This window comes from Manacus candei, unplaced genomic scaffold (assembly GCF_025592945.1).
Source record: "Manacus candei isolate 608988 ecotype Guabito, Panama unplaced genomic scaffold, ASM2559294v1 h1tg000016l, whole genome shotgun sequence".
NCBI classification, from domain to species: Eukaryota; Metazoa; Chordata; class Aves; order Passeriformes; family Pipridae; genus Manacus; species Manacus candei.
This window is the reverse complement of record NW_026138064.1, coordinates 7,793,648-7,813,194: the sequence shown is the minus strand read 5'-3', so window position 1 is coordinate 7,813,194 and position 19,547 is coordinate 7,793,648. Positions and strand designations below refer to the sequence as shown.

The 19,547-nt window shown below is 46.9% G+C and overlaps 2 protein-coding genes across 10 annotated transcripts in view; one reads left to right on the top strand and one right to left on the bottom strand.

Annotated features, from left to right (window-relative positions):
• Positions 1 to 9,545, bottom strand: part of LOC127468894 (RNA polymerase II elongation factor ELL2-like) — a 31,713-nt gene extending 22,168 nt beyond the window's left edge. For 3 of the 9 annotated variants that reach the window (XM_051782518.1, XM_051782523.1, XM_051782526.1), the window contains exons 1-2: positions 1,216 to 1,370; positions 374 to 526 (exon numbers count right to left, since the gene is read on the bottom strand). In XM_051782518.1, the coding sequence (XP_051638478.1) occupies positions 374 to 448 (75 nt within the window). In that variant the 5' untranslated portion in view covers positions 449 to 526; positions 1,216 to 1,370. Of the gene's footprint in view, positions 1 to 373; positions 527 to 1,215; positions 1,371 to 4,124; positions 4,496 to 8,144 lie in introns of those variants that run through there. The other 6 variants (XM_051782525.1, XM_051782524.1, XM_051782520.1 and 3 more) reach the window with 5 other exon arrangements.
• Positions 9,546 to 16,399: 6,854 nt separating this feature from the next.
• On the top strand, positions 16,400 to 19,178 carry LOC127468899 (uncharacterized). Its single transcript, XM_051782531.1, has 2 exons — positions 16,400 to 17,915; positions 18,138 to 19,178. Exon 2 carries the CDS (start codon positions 18,156 to 18,158, stop codon positions 19,176 to 19,178), a length of 1,023 nt encoding a protein of 340 aa, XP_051638491.1. The 5' UTR covers positions 16,400 to 17,915; positions 18,138 to 18,155.
• The last annotated feature ends 369 nt before the right edge of the window (positions 19,179 to 19,547 follow it).

Sequence of the window (19,547 nt, the reverse complement as noted above, 5' to 3'; positions counted from 1 at the left end):
AACCTGCTGGAGCCAAGGCTTCTGCAGCCCAGCAGCAATCGCTGCCACTGCCAACCCATGGGGCCTCCTCTCCCACCGTGACAGCACAGCTCGTGTGACCATGGAACAAGGACAAATCCATGTATTTTGGCTGGGAGCTGAGCCAGAGCACAAGTTTACTGAGTGTCACAGTACGGGGAATCTCTGACTTCCACTGGAGCCTCCGTGCTGTCCCCCGTGGGCCACTTCCACCGGCATGGTTGTGTTCAGAGGGGCCCTTGGAGCACGAGGAGGCCCCAGCCCTGCCCAGCGGGTCCCGTGGGCACTGGATACCAAAACCACAGCCTAACCCCTGCCCTGTGCCAACCCACAGAGCCCAGTGCCCACCCCTCACCTGGCAGTCCTGGGAGCTCTTGTTCAGCTCAATGTGCATCCTGGTGGTGTTTGAGGCCCTGTTCCACCAGTACATGGTGGATTGTGCTCTGTCTCACAGCTCTGCCAACTCGGGCTCCCACTGCACTTCTGCTGCTCTTGCTCCCAACTGCTCCTATTGCAAAATGTGGAAGACATACAATTTTTCTTACGGAACGATGCTCATTGATGTTTGATCTCTGTATAATTTCAAACCAAATCAACAAGAGGAGATATTTAATCAATGAAAGAGAAAGCAGCCAACAAGCTCTAAGTGATGTCCAGGTGTTGGAAAGACAAATTACTCATCTGTAGAATTGCCTTATTATGGGTTCAACATATTCCAATGATCTCAGACCTAGAGGGAGGTTAACAAGGCTTAGGAAGAAATATGTACCACTGATAGTAGACACCAGGAATGCAGAATTTATGAGCCACAGGACATTTGGCAGAACACCCAAGATAGGGAAGAAACTAGTAAAGACAACCCAGCAACTGTGCTGAATGAGCTCTGACTGGGTACAAGGTAATTTCGGCAAGAGCAGATCACAACCACTGACTCATGACCACTGGCCCAAGAAATCCACGGGCTCCAAGGACGAGAAAGACTGAGCATGCAGACTAACTAGCATGAGAAGCAAGAGAATCATTAACCAATAGAGGATAGAATATAATTAGTATGACTACGAAAAAGTGACTTGTTCCCAATGAACGTTAATGCATTTGTTTGCTAAAATGTACCAACAGGGAAAGGATTGGTAGTCACTGTGCTGGCTTTGTGGATCTGCACCCCTTTCTGTGCAGAACTGCCAATAAATCAATTACCTCCACACTGTGCGTGATCAGCCTTTTGCACACTGGGTGCAAGAACCTATTTTGGGACAATGCTCTTGCTCTGACAATGACGGTTTGTCTCCAATGCCGCTCTTGCTGCGTTCCTGTTCCAGGCGCGAAACGCTCTGAGCAGCCCCGCCTCCTGTCCTTGGAAATGGGCAGTTCCACATTCCAAGGCAGAGCAAATGGCTGTGAGGTCACTGAGGTGCTTTGGGATGACCTGTGCTGGGTCTATGATCTTCCAGAGCTCACTTTCCATGCCATGAAATCTTGTCTTTATTTTCAAGACCATATCCATTTCTGCCCATATCCGGTCTCATGGCTGCCATGCTCAGATTATAATTTACTGTTTCAGTGTTTGTCTCCACTAGTTTGCTTCTTTCCCTCTGCTAGTACTTGCTTACTCTTCTATACTGCCTACTCCAAAACGTCTTTATAGTACATACACACACACACACATACACACTTTAAATATATATATAAAGCGTGTATGTATATGTATATATACACATATATGTAAAATACACACAACCCTCTTTCTTCAAGCCATTTCTCAGTATCTACTTGTTCAGTTTCAGTTTTTTGTGATGGTCATTTCCTGGCCAAACCAAGCAAATAAAATATACAAGAAGACAGTTAATGGTAACAATCTCTTGACTGTCCATATAAGGCACCATTCTGGTCCCTTCTGTGTCATTTCATATTTAGGGAAGCCTTAAGCAAGGCCTATAAATGTTGTACCTGTAGGTGTGTCTGTGCCATGTTCTCTTGCAATCAAGGTTACCTGTATGAGTTTCTTTTCAAGAATGGTTCTCTGAAACATGGATCTTTATTAGCATGACTCATTATTATATAAATAATAACATCTCAGGGACCAGCAGGGTATGGAGAGCAGCCATCAATGATTTCTTCAAAATGCCTCCAGATGTAGGTCTTGAAGTTTTCACCAGGTTACAGTGTGGGCAGCAAGTGCTAACGCAGAGTCTGCACAAAGACAAGAAAGTAGGAGGGAAAATGTCTGTCTGAGGGCCTTGGAGAGTTCATGCCTTTAGTAAACTGGTCCTATATTGCCCTTCTCCTCCGAGCTCTCTGTTTTGCCTTGACACATTCTGCTCATCTTTTCAGAGAGTTTTTTGCTTTTTGCTTCTCCACTTGGTTGTTTGTTTGGATTTCCATTGGGCTTTTAGGGGGTGAGTGGGTGCTGCGTGGTGTGGATAATAATTTTATCTTTCAGACAGCAGGTGAATTGATATCTGAGAATAGAGCAGTGCACTTCACCTCCCAACTGGAACTCTCCCCACCATTTCCCCTTTAGTAAGCTCCCAGACACATCCCCAAAGGAGGAAGGTGGCAGATGCTCTGCCCCAACAACAGCAACAGCAGACAGAACTTCACCTGTCAGACACACAGCTGGGAACGTTGGTGAAACAAGCTGAAGGTTTACAGTGGAAAAACAAACACCTCCCATGATGGCAAAAGCAAAGCCCAATTTATGCTCATTTCACCCGCTGGCAGATTTTCTTTCAGCTGTTAGTTTTCCTATGGAAGAACATGGAAAGCGTAAATACTCTTCTGTCAGAAATGAAAGATTTCTGGTCAGTTTAGGATCTAGTCCAGCTCCTATTCTCATCAGGATCAAAGTGAACTAGGATACCGTAGGAGACTCAGGAAAGAATAGTGGGCAGCTTAGCAGGTGGATGATGGTTTTGCAGCTCGCTCTTTGATGTTACAGGGGGAGTTCCTGAACTCTATTCCCGAAAATAGCCCCAGGAGAACTCCATGTGCACATCCCACGGGAGTCCACAGCCTTGTGTTCTCCTTGTTGCACAGTTTTGGGGCTTGCCTCTCTAGGGAAGAACCTGTGGCCTTGCCAATGTCTGATGTTTAATTCAAGGTGTCATGGCACACTGAGCTGCAACCGCTCCAGCTCTGTAAGTGGACACCTTTAGGCCATTTACTGTGGCAGTAAATTGTTTACGCTTATCTTGCATTCACCATGTGCCTGGTGTAAAATTGCACGTGTGCTTTATAGAATAGAGGCACATTAGAATGTTCTCTCGGAACACATTAATATCCAAATATTCTCCTTTTCCCATTAGAAAATACATAGCTATATTCTCCTATGGGCAACACCAGAGCTATAAGGATGACTTCCATGCAGAGTATGGGAAATACCAGAAGTTGCTGGCTCAGATGGACAATATGGCCAAGAAATTCAGGACTTTTGATGAACAACAGAAGTTTGTGACTCAGGGATCTTCAGCATATCAGGTAAAGAAGGATAAAACTGAGAAGAAGACCCTGGCGAGCTGAGGGGGTGCTGATACCCAGATGGGGGAGAAGACAGGAAGTGCCTGGAAACTAGTGGCCGTAATCCCAAAACTGCATGCAGGGCATGCACTCGTGGAATAGGGCCCCGTTTCCGAGAGGCCCGATCCACAGTGGAGCACTCCAGAGTGGGGTCCAGGGGGCTCTCATGAACCAGGGAAAGCCCAGGTGAGCAGAGAGACGCGGGCCCCAGGCGCACCCCGAGCGAGTCGCTGCCGGCGCACAGGGACACCAGGGACATTGACACCCTCATCTGATGGGAGCTTGCTGTGCTTTATTGGCAGAACCAGGCCCGCGTCAGGGCCGCGCTCTGGGCGCTCTGGCTCTGTAAGGCCGAGGCCCTGAGCTCGGCTCAGCGGCGTCTGCGCCTCCTGCCGCCCCGGCGGCGACGGCGAGTCCGGCGTCTCCTCCGCACGCCTCGGCGACGGGAGCGGCGGCGGCTCCGGCTGCGGCTGCGGCTGCGACCTCTGCGCGACCTCCGCCGGTAGCGGGCCATGGTGGTTGTGGCCAAGGGTTGGGGCGGCTGCCCGGCTTTTATAGGGCTGCCAGGCAGGAGCCCTTTGTGACCCCACCAGCGCTTTCCAGAGCCAACATCACCAGCGAGATCACAATGCCCGCACGGCCACGCCCGGCCCCTGCAGAGTCCATGGCTATGGACAGCCATGGCCTACAGGATGTGGGTGGCTGCCCTGGGGCTGCCATGGCCTTTTGGGCTAAATGGCTTAGAGGAACTCACAGCTAGTGGCACCTTGAGAGCTCTGTCACCACCTCTGTAACACGCCAAAATGGCACTGCCCAGTTTGCTCAGGAACATCCCGCGCAGCTCACAGAACCGAGGCGAAACCGATGCCTTGTGTGGGAGACCACGATGAAGGGTCGAGCAAAGTCCAAACGCTCAGCAACCCCCCTGGGGTGCCTAAAGACCCCCAAGAAGACCCTCTGAGACTCTCTGTGTAGACCCCAGCAACTAATGCGTATTAAAATGTCTTTTGATAAAGAGAATACATACATATATCCCTGGCTAATAAATACGTGTCATCTTTAGAGAAGCACAAACATTAAGTCGAGTCACTCCCATGCATCCCTCATTCCTTTTACTGCTCCCTGTCCCTGTAGGTTGTGACTGAATTATGCATGCATTTCATTTGTAAAGTAGGAATATTTTGTCCTTATGTAGGAAAAAAGTGGTCTGGATCCTCATAAAGCAAGTAAAATTCCACATGTGTACAGTTTGGGTTGATCCTACACTGAGTTTTCAGAACTGAGTCCTTGAATCTGTTGGGTTTCTTGTTTTGTTTGCGGAAGGCAATGGCAGGTTTTTTTACCCCAAAGACATATACAATTTAATGAGAGCCATGTTCTTCCATCCAAATTGAAGAAGTCCATTTATACTTCAAGCTGATTATAAAGTTCCAAAAGCTCAGCTCCTTAGACCATAAAAGGTGAACAAGTTTTCTCCTTTGCTTTGGCAATATTTAAGGATACTATCTTGGAGTAGGTTTCCTGTATGAGTTGCGAACTACCTCAAGGTCTAGGTTTGTGATGGTTTAATAAAGCAACAATCCGGTTTGCGTGTACAAAATTGAATGCTTTATTCATCACAACTTTAGTATATATAGGGTTTTGGGAAAGAGGGACAAACATTCCATTCATAGCTGGGGTTACAAGTCCAGGAAACACAGGGAGATATTTTTCTTCAAACAGATAAACAGATATTTCTTTATCACAATCACAAGGCAGATGGGGCAAACAAAGTGATAAAGGGATTTACCTATGAAGCCTACAAGTCTGCTTAATTAAAAGATAATGTAAGAATTTCAAGGTGTGGATGTAAACAGACTTTCCTTGTCTTTGTTTAAATCCCATGGTTTCTGGCTAAGATTTCTGTGTCATAAAGAATTTATACTCCAACATCTCCCCCTTTTTGTTTTCAAGCTGTGAGATTGAGGCTTTCCAAAAAACTGCAATTAACCACGTTGTATACAAGATAATAAACAGAGAATACAAAGCATAATACAAAAAAATAAAAACAGGTCCATTAATATTACTATAAATGCTTTCTTTAACTAGGGTACTATACTAAACATATTAAGCAAACTAAATATGCCACCTAAGCCTTGATTATTATCTTCTTTAAGTTGAGCTGAAAGTTTCTTTAACTTATCAATGCTTTGATGTATCAATTCAGAATGAGCTAGTAACAAAAATCTATAGCTGCATCTTAGAAGCAAAAGTATTCTTAAATGGATTTAACAAGAAACACTTCAGCCTTACTTTTAACACCACAAGTAAAAATTAATTTAGCAAGAAGGTCTCTTTTTCCAGACAATGTACAACTATTTATATACCTGAAAAAATGTTTCAAGCAGTTTTATGCCACTTACAGTAATCACAAAGCCAAATATGTCAACAAAATATTGGAACTAATTTTAACCATTTTACCATTGCTTCTTGCTTCCTACGCTCATGTGCCCCTCTTACATGGAAAGTATAATTATACGAAAGCATTACATGTCAGAATATTTTGGGACACAAAGCTTGGCATTATAAAGACATATGAAGGAATCATATCAATGTAAAAGCATTCTGCATATCTTTATAGTCAGTTTTAAGAAAAATATGGAAGTCTTACTGTCCACCTTAATCCGTAAAAACTCTGCTTTGTTAAACCTGTTTCCATTGAATTAACCAGAAAACACTTCAAATCAAATCTGTATGTAATAGCTTGTCACCTTTGTAGTTCCTATAACTGGCATTCATGTATTTCTCAAGCCAAATTAGGCGATCAAAATTAAACCCCCTAAAATTAAGGTTCAGAAATCTGAAAGTGAAGAAAACGGACTGGCTTTTAACACAAGCACATACCTACATTGTGGTAAGGCCATAGAGAGACATAACAAAGGTCATAAGAATCAGGCATCTATGTTCTTTATTTCAGGGACTAGATGCAACCTAAGCATTGGTGAAACAAACGTGCTTTCTATAACAGTCACACCTATGAGGTCTTGTTTACTACTTCCTAGTCCTTTTGTATCTCTGCAGTCTTTCAGTGGTGTATGGTGAGTGTCAAAGTGAGAATAATGAGGCAAATACATATTTAAAATGGCAACTTATTGATGTTTTTTAAAAAAAAGATACCGCAAGTTTTCTTAGTATAACCAGATTCGATTCACATCAAATCTTGTATGAGTCCTCATACGAATTATCAGGGAATCTTTTCACGTGCTGAAACAATTTGAAAACAAAGACAAACATTATTTTAACAACAAAACAAAACTTAATATTACATTGTTACACTAGAAGATTCTATAATGCAAACAGAAGGCAAGGCATTTAGTGATTTTATTTTACAGTCTCTGATTCTTGTTGTTGCTTTCTTTGACTTCACTGTTCAGTATGGTTCTTCATTTGGCTTCATTTTTAGGAATTCTCGTTTGTAGATATCACAGGAATCAAGATAACAGTTCTTTCCATTTTTACTTAAGTGGTTCGCCATTGCTTATTCAGGCCAGTATTCTGGTTTCGACGAGACAAAACTTACACATTCCTAGTTAATAACAATATAAATTTATACAATGACTTGCAATTTCATCTCTGATTTTTAATTACAGGACTCAGGGTATCATATTGATGTTAGCAGATGACAGCGTAAAGGCAGCTTTAAGGGCTTTAGACAACAAAAGGGAACTCAGTTTATTTATTCCCTAGAGAATCTTTGCTTTTTAGGAGTACGTTTAGCTTTAATTGGTTTCTTAGCTTTCCTTGAGAAAGGTAGCCTTTTTTTTTGCTTTCCCAAGAGGTTTTGGGGTTTGCCTGTTGCCTCTTTACCCCCACCCCACCCCCCCCCGCCAAAGGGTTTGTTAGAAGCAGTCAACTGATAAGGGAACTGAGTGATAGAAGGGGTTTCAGTTTGCAGTGCCTCCCTCCCCCTATCTTGTAAGCAGGAAAATTCAAAGCGAGAGAGAGGTTTGGATTTTCTATGTCTCCCCCCTCCTCAGACTGCTAGACAAGAGAACTTTTTTTCCCCAACCACAAAGTAGCAAAGTCCCAGTTTTTATAAAGCAGTAAGGTTTTACTTTTTTCCCATCCCAGAACGGACGAGACAGAAGACGAGAGAATCCACTTCCCCCCAGCTCCGAAAAACCGGCAGTTTAAATCTTCCTGCGTCAGGCTATACAGTTCTCTCCGGCCGGAAAGATTTAAACCTCCCGCCCGGTTACTAAGCAACAAACGATCTCTTTTGTGTGAACACACCTTATCTCTTCCTTTGCAAACGCAGACTTTTAGCAAGAGGATTTTTAACTTTTTTTTTTTTTTTCCCACTCCTGGCAGACTGTTTTTGTCAGGGGTTCGTTTTCTTTTTGCCAAAACTCTTTTTTTTTTTTTGCTGAATACGATATTTTGGCAAAAGGTTCTTACAGGAGCAAAACACAACTAAGAACAAGGCACTTCGCTAAAACTTCAGCACAAAGACCCGTTCCACAGGAAACTCCCTAAAACCAGTTTAAGTAAAACATTGGTTTTAAGTTACCCACAAGAGATTATAAGGAGTAATGAGAGAGAGATTTCGCTTTCTTCTCTCGATCACTTACGTGCAGGGTCGACGTGGGACCCCCCCCACGGCTGGTTCCCCATCCCCCCCCAATTCTCGGAGATGGAGAGGCGGCTGGCGGCAGTCTGAGTCCTCCAGGCTGGGCGGCTCGGAATCGCTGAGGGAGGCGGTCAGGCAGCTCTTCAGATCGGAGAACGAGTTCAACGGGCTGGGCGCTTGTCGGGGACGGGCGACTCAGAGAGGCGGGGGGTCGCGGGCCGGCCCGGGTTCCGCCGCGGCGGAGAGGCTGGAAACTGTAGGTTGACGAGGCAGGCGGCCAGCAGCCCCCGCTGGGCAGCGGCCGCCATTGGCAGCGGTAGCAGGCGGCGACACAGAAGCTTGCTGAGGCAGCGCGGCAGCTCGCTGGCGCTCGCTCGCACCTCCACCATGCGCGGGTTGGCGGCGACGGCAGAGCTGGAAACTGGAAGGCGAGACGGGCGGCGGCCAGAGCCCCCCGGCAGCGGCTGCTGCTGCTGGCAGCGGTAGTAAGCGGCGGCGGCCGCGGCCGTAGGCACTTAAGGGGCGGCGCCTCCGGCAGTAGCGGTGCCGAGGAGCTGCCGCTATTTTGGCGCTCTCTTCCCACTTGCAGTGGCGCTGCGTCCTACAGCAGTAAGTTTTGCAAGGAAAAGTCATCTAATTCGAGCCCATGTTGTTTAACGAGGCATTTCATCAGTTCGTAAACTGTCTTTTTCTCTGAGGACATCTTAGATCCCATTTCCTAAGCAGTCTTTTGTTCAGGGCAGTTATTTGCCCGTCGTTTTTGTTTCGAAGCTATTTTTGGCCCCTAGGTGCTTAAAGCAGCCTTTTTGTTTCGATCGGAGGAAGCTCTCTCTCTTTGGCCTCCGAGCATTCAAACCTCGCCCTATTCCGCAATCGCGTTTACCTTCTGTCCAGCAGAGAGGAACTGGTTTAGCGCGCTTTTCGTTCAGTTCGATTGCGATCTGTCAGCGGAGCAGGACCTCTTCAATGTCCTTGCCTCTATTCCCCTCAAGGATTCATGCTGCTGTTCTCAGGAGCCATTTGTGACGGTTTAAGGAAGCAACGATCCAGTTTACCCGTGTACAAAACTGAATGCTTTATTCGTCACAACTTTGGTATATATAGGGTTTTGGGAAAGAGGGACAAACATTCCATTCATAGCTGGGGTTAAAGGTCCAGGAAACACAGGGAGATATTTTTCTTCAAACAGATAAACAGATATTTTTTTATCACAATCACAAGGCAGATGGGGCAAACAAAGTGATAAAGGGATTTACCTATGAAGCCTACAAGTCTGCTTAATTAAAAGATAATGTAAGAATTTCAAGGAGTGGATGTAAACAGACTTTCCTTGTCTTTGTTTAAATCTCATGATTTCTGGCTAAGATAATTTCTTATCTCTGCTGTGTCATAAAGAATTTATACTGCAACACAGGTTTTCATTCCAAAAGGGTCCTGTTAGCAGCACTATACCGTGAAAAGTCTTGCTCACTTCAAAAGGAGGTAAAAAGGGGTTTTTTTGTATAAATCTATAAGTAGCAGCTAAGTTTGCTGAGATCTAATATGGCATAGACTTGCCTCCTTTTGAATACAGCTTTTTAGGAATAAGTGGGTGTTCTTGCAAAGTTTGTAGTGTAGTCACAGTTGGCTTAGCAGTAACAAGTTCCTAGTTGTGCAGTTGTCAGTCACACAGAGGTGCAGATTGACCAGAAACAAGGGACAATCAGCAGCAAGGAATATATAATGTAGTGATGTCCTCCATTTTGAATTGTGCTGTAACCTCCATCTTGAAAAATGTGTAGTTTGTCCTTCAGTGACCTTCAGAGCCACCTAAGAAGCATATAATGAGGGATATATAGTAGGTGTGTCAGGAAGTCTCTAACCACCTGAGGATCTCAGCCAATGGAGAAACGGGAAGGAACCAGCACTCCAGGCAAAGGGGATAAAATAGGCTGAGACCTTCACCGAGTTGAGAGGCCTCACTGAGATTTGTTCAATGAACTCTCATAATTAGCTCCTCTGTCTCCTGGCTATTTATGCAGCTCTCAGTACCTGGATTTTCCAAATAGTAGGAAGCTGTAGTTTCCTTTGGGCAGGCACTTGATAAAGAAAAGAACTTCTGTTTGGGGACACAAATGACGACATCCTGTGGTCGCTCATGGGATGATGAAAGCATGCCTTGTTCCACAGAGAAAACTCTGCCATAGCCCCACTGCTGTGTAAAAAAAAAAAAAGCCTTCTGAGCTCATACAATCATTCTTAACAAGGATGTAAAGCAGCTTTCCAGCAACTCTAACTTGCTAGATTGGTGACTTTTTCATTATAAACTTTAGAAGACTTTTCTGATTTAGGTGACTTTGGAATTGGGTATTGTTTTATTTCTGGTTTCCTTTTTAGGCATCTGGACTGAAATGACAGCCTGAAACACGCAGGCCTCATAAGTATGTGGACATTCCCCATTCTGAAGAAAGTTTACAGGCACAGTGAAATAGGACCCAGAATAAGGATCTCTGCTTGTAAAACCTCTGCCTGCTTTGGACAGAAGCATGTTGCAGGCTCTGACAATCAGCAGCAGGTCAGAATGTCAGGGTGAGAGGAGGCATCACTGCAGCAGAATTCACCCCTCGCTCCCCACAGCAGCCTTTGTTCTGATGCTTCCTTGCAGAGGGGTAGGAGCACCCCCTGCCTCCAGCCAAAAAGAGACCAAAGTCTCAACATTTAAGAGTTAACGTTTTATTGGACTTCAGTTGATGGAGAACAGAAGGGCAACAACGGCTCACGTGTTCAATCACAAAACACCCCAGGAAGTGTCACATACAGGGGCTTAACACAGTTTGCAGGGAGACAATTGAGGAAGTTGTTTTTAAACTACTCTCCAAGGAAGAAAGGTGGATCCACAGCCCTGTTTTAATGTTCCCAATTACTGTCCTACCTCAGTCAATTTCATATCCTTCCCCAAAAGAAGCTTAGGACACACCTCTCCCCCATGAGTTAAAGAAAGAAATGGTAGTAAACTCAGGGAAAGAATTAGACTTCAGTCACCACAGATCTGTGCAGGAATCAACATTTGTGGCTCTAGAAAGACTGGTTGTGACAGACTATTTTTAACAAAGCTAACAAATGGGTAAAGTTTCTACGGTGACACTTTAACCCAACTTGTGTATAAAATCTGTTGAAGTACTTTGCCTCAACACGTGTCTATGTGTTTTACAAATCACTTCCAAAGGATCTGGATATCACTTGGCTCACTGACAAGGGGAACCCAAGACTTTAAAGCAGACTTGTGAGCTGCTTCAACTGACAGTGCAGAGCAGCCCAAATGATGTCTCTTCATAACACGGTGATTTTTGGGGAGTTTGCCCAAATTTCTACCACATAAGGCCAAGAGTTTGCATTAACCAGAGAGGTCATAAAACAGGCTTGTACTTATTCTAAAGTATTACAATTTGCTACAATATTTTACTAAATTATGGACAACTTTTTAGCAGAGGTACTGGATCTCAACCATCTAAGGAAAAAATGCTTTCAATGGACAGCCTGAGTCTTGAAAAAAAGGATGGACCAGAAAAAAGCAACTTCAAATATGATATAAGCAACACCACAAGGAGTTAACAATACTGAAACTTCTTTAATGAAAATGTGAAATACTATCTTATATACTATTAGAGGAACTGGATCTTGGATTTTAAATAAACAAGATACTGTTTAATACTAACATATAATCTTACAGAAAATTATCTGCGGTTTTAAATAAATAAGCAACTGTTGAACACTAAGATAAAGAATCCTAGGGTAAGTAATCTTCAGTTTCAAAAAATAAGCCAAGTTCATAGATATGTATTGGCAGAAGCAGAAAACTGCTGCTAGGAGTGCTCTTGCTGTTTGTCAAATTCCTGTATTAGTCTCTTAATGCGAGACAGCTTGTTGTGCAGGTACTGACATCCTCTCCATCAGAGGAACTGGGGCTACACTAAACAGGAAAGGTGAAAAGAAAAGTAGGGCATGCAAACATTTCTGGAGAGTTTAGAATTCCATGTCCTGGAGGGATGCATGGAGCGAGGGGGCTGACTCAGCCTAACATTCATGCTTGGCTCAAGATGAACATGTATTCAGTAGCAGGCATATACATATGCATTCCATTTCTCAGAAGTCATCTTAATATGCATTAGCTGCTGGGGTCTGCACAAAGAGTCTCAGAGGGTCTTCTTGGGGGTCTTTAGGCACCCCAGGGGGGTTGCTGAGCGTTTGGACTTTGCTCGACCCTTCATCGTGGTCTCCCACACAAGGCATCGGTTTCGCCTCGGTTCTGTGAGCTGCGCGGGATGTTCCTGAGCAAACTGGGCAGTGCCATTTTGGCGTGTTACAGAGGTGGTGACAGAGCTCTCAAGGTGCCACTAGCTGTGAGTTCCTCTAAGCCATTTAGCCCAAAAGGCCATGGCAGCCCCAGGGCAGCCACCCACATCCTGTAGGCCATGGCTGTCCATAGCCATGGACTCTGCAGGGGCCGGGCGTGGCCGTGCGGGCATTGTGATCTCGCTGGTGATGTTGGCTCTGGAAAGCGCTGGTGGGGTCACAAAGGGCTCCTGCCTGGCAGCCCTATAAAAGCCGGGCAGCCGCCCCAACCCTTGGCCACAACCACCATGGCCCGCTACCGGCGGAGGTCGCGCAGAGGTCGCAGCCGCAGCCGCAGCCGGAGCCGCCGCCGCTCCCGTCGCCGAGGCGTGCGGAGGAGACGCCGGACTCGCCGTCGCCGCCGGGGCGGCAGGAGGCGCAGACGCCGCTGAGCCGAGCTCAGGGCCTCGGCCTTACAGAGCCAGAGCGCCCAGAGCGCGGCCCTGACGCGGGCCTGGTTCTGCCAATAAAGCACAGCAAGCTCCCATCAGATGAGGGTGTCAATGTCCCTGGTGTCCCTGTGCGCCGGCAGCGACTCGCTCGGGGTGCGCCTGGGGCCCGCGTCTCTCTGCTCACCTGGGCTTTCCCTGGTTCATGAGAGCCCCCTGGACCCCACTCTGGAGTGCTCCACTGTGGATCGGGCCTCTCGGAAACGGGGCCCTATTCCACGAGTGCATGCCCTGCATGCAGTTTTGGGATTACGGCCACTAGTTTCCAGGCACTTCCTGTCTTCTCCCCCATCTGGGTATCAGCACCCCCTCAGCTCGCCAGGGTCTTCTTCTCAGTTTTATCCTTCTTTACCTGATATGCTGAAGATCCCTGAGTCACAAACTTCTGTTGTTCATCAAAAGTCCTGAATTTCTTGGCCATATTGTCCATCTGAGCCAGCAACTTCTGGTATTTCCCATACTCTGCATGGAAGTCATCCTTATAGCTCTGGTGTTGCCCATAGGAGAATATAGCTATGTATTTTCTAATGGGAAAAGGAGAATATTTGGATATTAATGTGTTCCGAGAGAACATTCTAATGTGCCTCTATTCTATAAAGCACACGTGCAATTTTACACCAGGCACATGGTGAATGCAAGATAAGCGTAAACAATTTACTGCCACAGTAAATGGCCTAAAGGTGTCCACTTACAGAGCTGGAGCGGTTGCAGCTCAGTGTGCCATGACACCTTGAATTAAACATCAGACATTGGCAAGGCCACAGGTTCTTCCCTAGAGAGGCAAGCCCCAAAACTGTGCAACAAGGAGAACACAAGGCTGTGGACTCCCGTGGGATGTGCACATGGAGTTCTCCTGGGGCTATTTTCGGGAATAGAGTTCAGGAACTCCCCCTGTAACATCAAAGAGCGAGCTGCAAAACCATCATCCACCTGCTAAGCTGCCCACTATTCTTTCCTGAGTCTCCTACGGTATCCTAGTTCACTTTGATCCTGATGAGAATAGGAGCTGGACTAGATCCTAAACTGACCAGAAATCTTTCATTTCTGACAGAAGAGTATTTACGCTTTCCATGTTCTTCCATAGGAAAACTAACAGCTGAAAGAAAATCTGCCAGCGGGTGAAATGAGCATAAATTGGGCTTTGCTTTTGCCATCATGGGAGGTGTTTGTTTTTCCACTGTAAACCTTCAGCTTGTTTCACCAACGTTCCCAGCTGTGTGTCTGACAGGTGAAGTTCTGTCTGCTGTTGCTGTTGTTGGGGCAGAGCATCTGCCACCTTCCTCCTTTGGGGATGTGTCTGGGAGCTTACTAAAGGGGAAATGGTGGGGAGAGTTCCAGTTGGGAGGTGAAGTGCACTGCTCTGTTCTCAGATTTCAATTCACCTGCTGTCCAAAAGATAAAATTATTATCTTTATTGGCAGAGCCTGGCCCGCATCAGGGCCACACTCTGGGCACTTTGGCAACTAATGCGTATTAAAATGTCTTTTGATAAAGAGAAAGCACACATATATCCCTGGCTAGTAAATACATGTATCATCTTGAGCCAAGCATGAATGTTAGAATGAATCCAGCGCTGCAATAAGTTAATGCTGCTTCTTAATACTATATTGGTGTTCAGGAGTTTTATTTCCAGTTTTCGGTGACACTTGCATCACTATGCCCATGTACCAGCGAGTGCACCAGACACTGCCTGGGCACAGCCATTGTGACCTTGCTGGTGGTGTTGGCTCTGGAATGTGCTGGTGTCACAAAGGGCTCCTGCCTGGCAGCCCTATAAAAGCCACGCAGCCGCCCCAGCCCTCAGCCACAACCACCATGCCCTGCCACTATCGGAGATCTTACAGGAGCCGCAGTCGGAGCCGCCGCCGCTCCCGTCGCCGTGGCATGCGGAAGAGACGTCGGGCTGGATCGCGCCGATATCGCCGGCGTCTCTCCCGTGGCAGGAGGCGCAGACGCTACTACCGCTGAGCTGAGAGCGCTGGCCATAATGCAGTCCTGGCTCTGCCAATAAAGCACAGCAAGTTCATGTGGGGGTGTGAATGTCCCTGGTGTCCTTGTGCACTGGCAGCGGGTCCCTGGTTTGGAAGAGCCCCCTGTACCTGAAGCTGGAGTGCTCCACTATGGATCGTGCCTTTTAGAAAGAGGGCCTTATTCCATGAGCACATGCTCTGAGACCCAGATTGCTCAAAAGCTTTCTTTTTCCTTGCTGCACATGTTCCAAGAGTGACACTTCCAGTGCTCTTTCTGTGCAAAGCCTTCTGGAGGCAAAAAGGGACATGGTGTGGGGAGGAATGTTAGTAAGTGGGAGCTTGCCCTGAAGTCCCTTTTGCCAGGGCAGATGCCCAAGGGTTTTCTAACCCTGAGCAAGATCAGGACCCTCAGGGCATGTCATGTGTTCTGGATCTGGCCAGGACAGGGTTAATATTTGCAGTGGTGGAGTGGTGCCAGGTTCCACAGGTTCCATGTGCTGAGCAATCGCGTGTGAATCTCTGACCTGTCTTGTACACTCTGCTATTAGTATTGTTGTTGCTGTTCATCTTCTTATTTCATTGCTGTTTCTAGCAAATTTTTCCTATCTCAACCCATGATTTTTACTTTCTTGTGTCTCCAAATCTCCATCCTGTGCAGGGGTAGTGGTGGAGAAGCGAGCAAGTGACATGTGGTCTTGGGTCTTTCAATGTGAACACTAAACTGGGGAATACCATTCCTAAACCATGAATATGGAAATATGGAAAACTCATATGTGTAAGTGATTACTTTCATTGTCTAGTCTTATAGGAAAATTAGCCTGCTGAAAAGCAACTGCTGTAATTGAACTGAAAGCCTGTTAGGTAACATTTATTCTAAATTAAAGATTTTATACAGTTACATATAAAGCAACACATGAATATTGCGAAATAATCTTTATAATACTATTCTACATATTATCTTTTGGTGCGAGAAATTCCTGTGGTCTTTTTTCAGTCCTACAGTGACAAAGAATTCTATAAAGCAAATTACAGCTGAATTTTTCAGCTCAAGCAAAGTTAAGTAAAATAGCAGAAACTGTTACATTTGAGCTACATTTCCAAAGCAGATGGTTAACTTGAATACTTAAGGCCAAAGAAGGGGAAATGAGAGTATCTGTGTGTTGAACAAAAAAACATAATGGAACAGTGCAAATGCATTCTGTTCCTCCCCCAAATGGATATTCTAATATTCAAAACATCACTGAAGGTCGAGGCCACAATTTCAAGTGATTTTGTTTCCTTTCTCCAGTTGTGTGGCAAGACAAACTTCGTAGGTCAGGTTTTCTTCCCTTGCCCTTCAGTAACACCAGCTTACAGCCCCAAGGTCTCTCCCCAAGGTCTCTTTTCTTCCCTGAGAGGCAGCAAAGACTAAATTATGTTGGCACGTACAGGTGCTGCCAGCCATTCCCTCCTACCTTCATTTTTTCCTGCAGTGCTCCATTGCCTCAGCTGCTCCTCCCTGTCAAGTGTTCCGAGCTGCCAGAACTCACTCCATCTTCCCATGTAGAGGAAAATCCTGAAATGAGGGAGATGCCTTCCATTAACTGCTACATATTTTAATACTGCCAGTTCTCAGCTGCTGAAAATATGAATTTCTGTGCCCTTTTCTCTCTCCCCAAAGGATACATTTTGCACCCCAAACCTGCAAACCATGCATCTGGTCAAGGGTGAATATCTACCCCACAGGTAGGTAGATCCCACCACTTGGCTCAGCCTCCTTTCCTTAGACCTAGAACTTTTTTCCCAGTTTGTGAAATGCATATGGTTTCTTTTCACTGTCTGATGATGATCAGGGCAGCCTCACTGTGTGGAGGGCTGCCAAGAAGGGACGGGCAAAGTGCATAGGAGTGTGACAAGACATGACAGAGGACAAAAACCAAGGAGAGTGAAGTTGGGAAGATGCAGATGTGGACAAGAGGCCTGTACTCAAATATCACCTCTTTGCCTATAGCCTATGCCTTCACGTTCTCCTAAAGCCTCCCAATTACAGTAGCAGGAAGCCCTTCGGAGGGAACTGTCATTTTGCAGGCTAAATCCTATTAGCAGCAGCTGAGAGAGAAAATACCATGGTGGCTGGATGGGTAGGGTACCATAATGTACAACAGGATACAACAGAACATTTCATTTAGAAGAGACCAATAATAACTATATAGTACAACTGCCTGACCCCTTCAAGGATGACCCAAATTTAAAGTAAGTCATTAAGGACATTGTTCAAATGCCTCTGGAACTGATAGGCTTGGGGCATTGACTACCACTCAAGAAAGCCTATTCCAGTGTTTGACCACCCTCTCACTAAAGAATGTTTTCTCATGTTAAGTCTGAACCACTCCTGATGCAGTTTTGAATCACTTCCCCATGTCCTGTCACTGGATCCCAGGAAGACTTTTAAAGGCATGACAAGACAAACGGCCACAAGTCATGTGACACAGGTAACTGAGGGAGAGCTACATGGAAATGCAGAAGCTGAAAACAAGAAAAGGTATTTTCTTTTTTCTCCTGACACCATGTGCCTGCAGGGATGGAAGGCCTGCTGTGACAACACTGGGAAGAAGAGGCTGATGTCACTGACCTGTGGACTGTGACTTCACCGAGTGATGGATTGTGACCTCACTTTCCTCTCTGCTTATCTTGGGGTGACTGGGAGTCTGAATGCCTTTTGTACTGTCACCCAGGGGCAGAGGCTGATGTCACCGAGCAGTACACTGTGACATCACGGGGAGATGCATTATGACACTGCTTACATTGAGATATTGGCAGAGCCTTCACTAATCTGGCTCCAGCCTGAACTTCTACCAAGCAAGACTGTGAGTCCAAGACGATCAAACCAGGCTTCTCCAGTGAGGACTGGTGCCTGCCACTGGCAGATATTGGTGCAGACCTGGAGCAGTCTTAACTAGTGTTTCCCTGGCCCTGCCTGGTTCAGGCAGCCAGGCACTGCAGGTGCTGGCAGCAGTGAAGATTGGCTCTGTGGGAAAACGTGCCCCCCAGGGGGGTGGCTGTGGCGTGGGTGACGGGGGTCAGGGAGCTGGAAGGATGTCATTCTTGAAGGGCCTGGATATTTCTTCCTCTCCTTCCTGGGAGAGCCAGTGACCATGGCTTCTCCCTCCTGTGACATGTGGCACCAGTGAAGGCAAGCAGCTCCTGATCCTCAGCTCTCCCCAGTGTGCTGCAGGACACAAAATGGCCACGGAGACAGACGGCAACTGCCCCATTTGCCAGGACACTTGGAAGGACGTGGCTTCTGCTCTACCCTGTCACCACCGGTTCTGTCTGGGCTGTGTCCTGCGGTGGGCTCAGAGAAACCCAGTGTGCCCACTCTGCAGAAAAACAATAGAGACCATCCGGTTTTCTGACTATGGAGAAGGAGACTATCTGGAGACAGCCATCACAGCCCCTGAGGAGCTGCCAGATGGCAGCAGCATGGCAGGGAGAGCTCCTGACACCCTGGCTGAGAACAGTCCCCATCCCCCTGGGACATCCCGTTCATTTTCTCCACAGGAGACACTGTCCCAAGTAGAGCAGGAGGGTTCAGGTAGTATCCTGCCAGAGGACTGGGCAGAACTTTTCCGTCAACAAGAGCATCTCCTGGACCCTGTGCGGCCCTGGCTACGCCAGAGGCTGGAGGGAATATACCGGGGCTGGTGGTGGGTGGTAGAGACCATAGAGAGCACCATCCTGCATGGCCTCTGCGTCTATGGGCTGAATGCAGAGGTCTTGATTGAAGTGCTGGAGCTTCTCCTCCAGGAACACGCAGCACCACTGATCCACAGTGCCATCAACATCATTGTGGGCCAGTGCAGTGAGGAGGCCCAGAGACTGATGTGCTCTGGTGCAGTCAGAGATGAGAACAATGGCCCTATGGCCACAGCCAGCTTCAGCTCCAGCAGCTACAGCTACTCCAGGAGCTCCAGCTTCAGCAGCTCCAGCTCCAGCAGTTCCCAGAAGGGGACTCCTGCCAGCAGCCTCACAGGCTCTGACATGGAGGAGGAACCTGCTACATCAGAGGCCTCCCTCCTGCCCAGGGCAGCAGCCACAGCCCCTCCGCTCCCATCCAGGGCAGGGAGTGATTGCCCGGGGAATCCCAGCACCCCCCAGACAGGAGGGCCCCCAGCTCCCAGGACTCTCTGCAACCCTGCAAGAGACCGCCCCACTGGCGGTGCTGGCAGGGCTCTTGCAATTCTTTATTCAAGGAAAAGGAAATAAATTATTATTTCCCTCACACAGTCTCTGGGTGCTGTTTTCTCTCCCTTCTATTGCCTTTCCCCTTCTCTTCGTGCCCCATCGCAGGTGCACCCACATGCTGCAATGCACAGCCATGGACTCCTGCAGCCCCAGGGCCATGTTAGCAGTACCTCCTCCCACAGGAATTTCTGCTGCAGATGTGCACCTGTAGTGAAGCAACACAAAGGCAGAAAGAGCAGCAGGGGCTACTGGTGTTATCAAGGGGACGATGCCCTCAGCCTGCCTCTAGTGCCCCTCTCTGCTTAACCATGGACACTTCTGCTCTGCTCTGGTTTCTCTCCACTGTCTGGTGCTGACCAGGGCAGCCTGCAGAGGGTAAATATTCTCGCA

Bases quoted from the DNA above. Each gene is read 5' to 3' on its own strand.
- LOC127468899 (XM_051782531.1), top strand. From the start codon at position 18,156: ATGGCCACGGAGACAGACGGCAACTGCCCCATTTGCCAGGACACTTGG.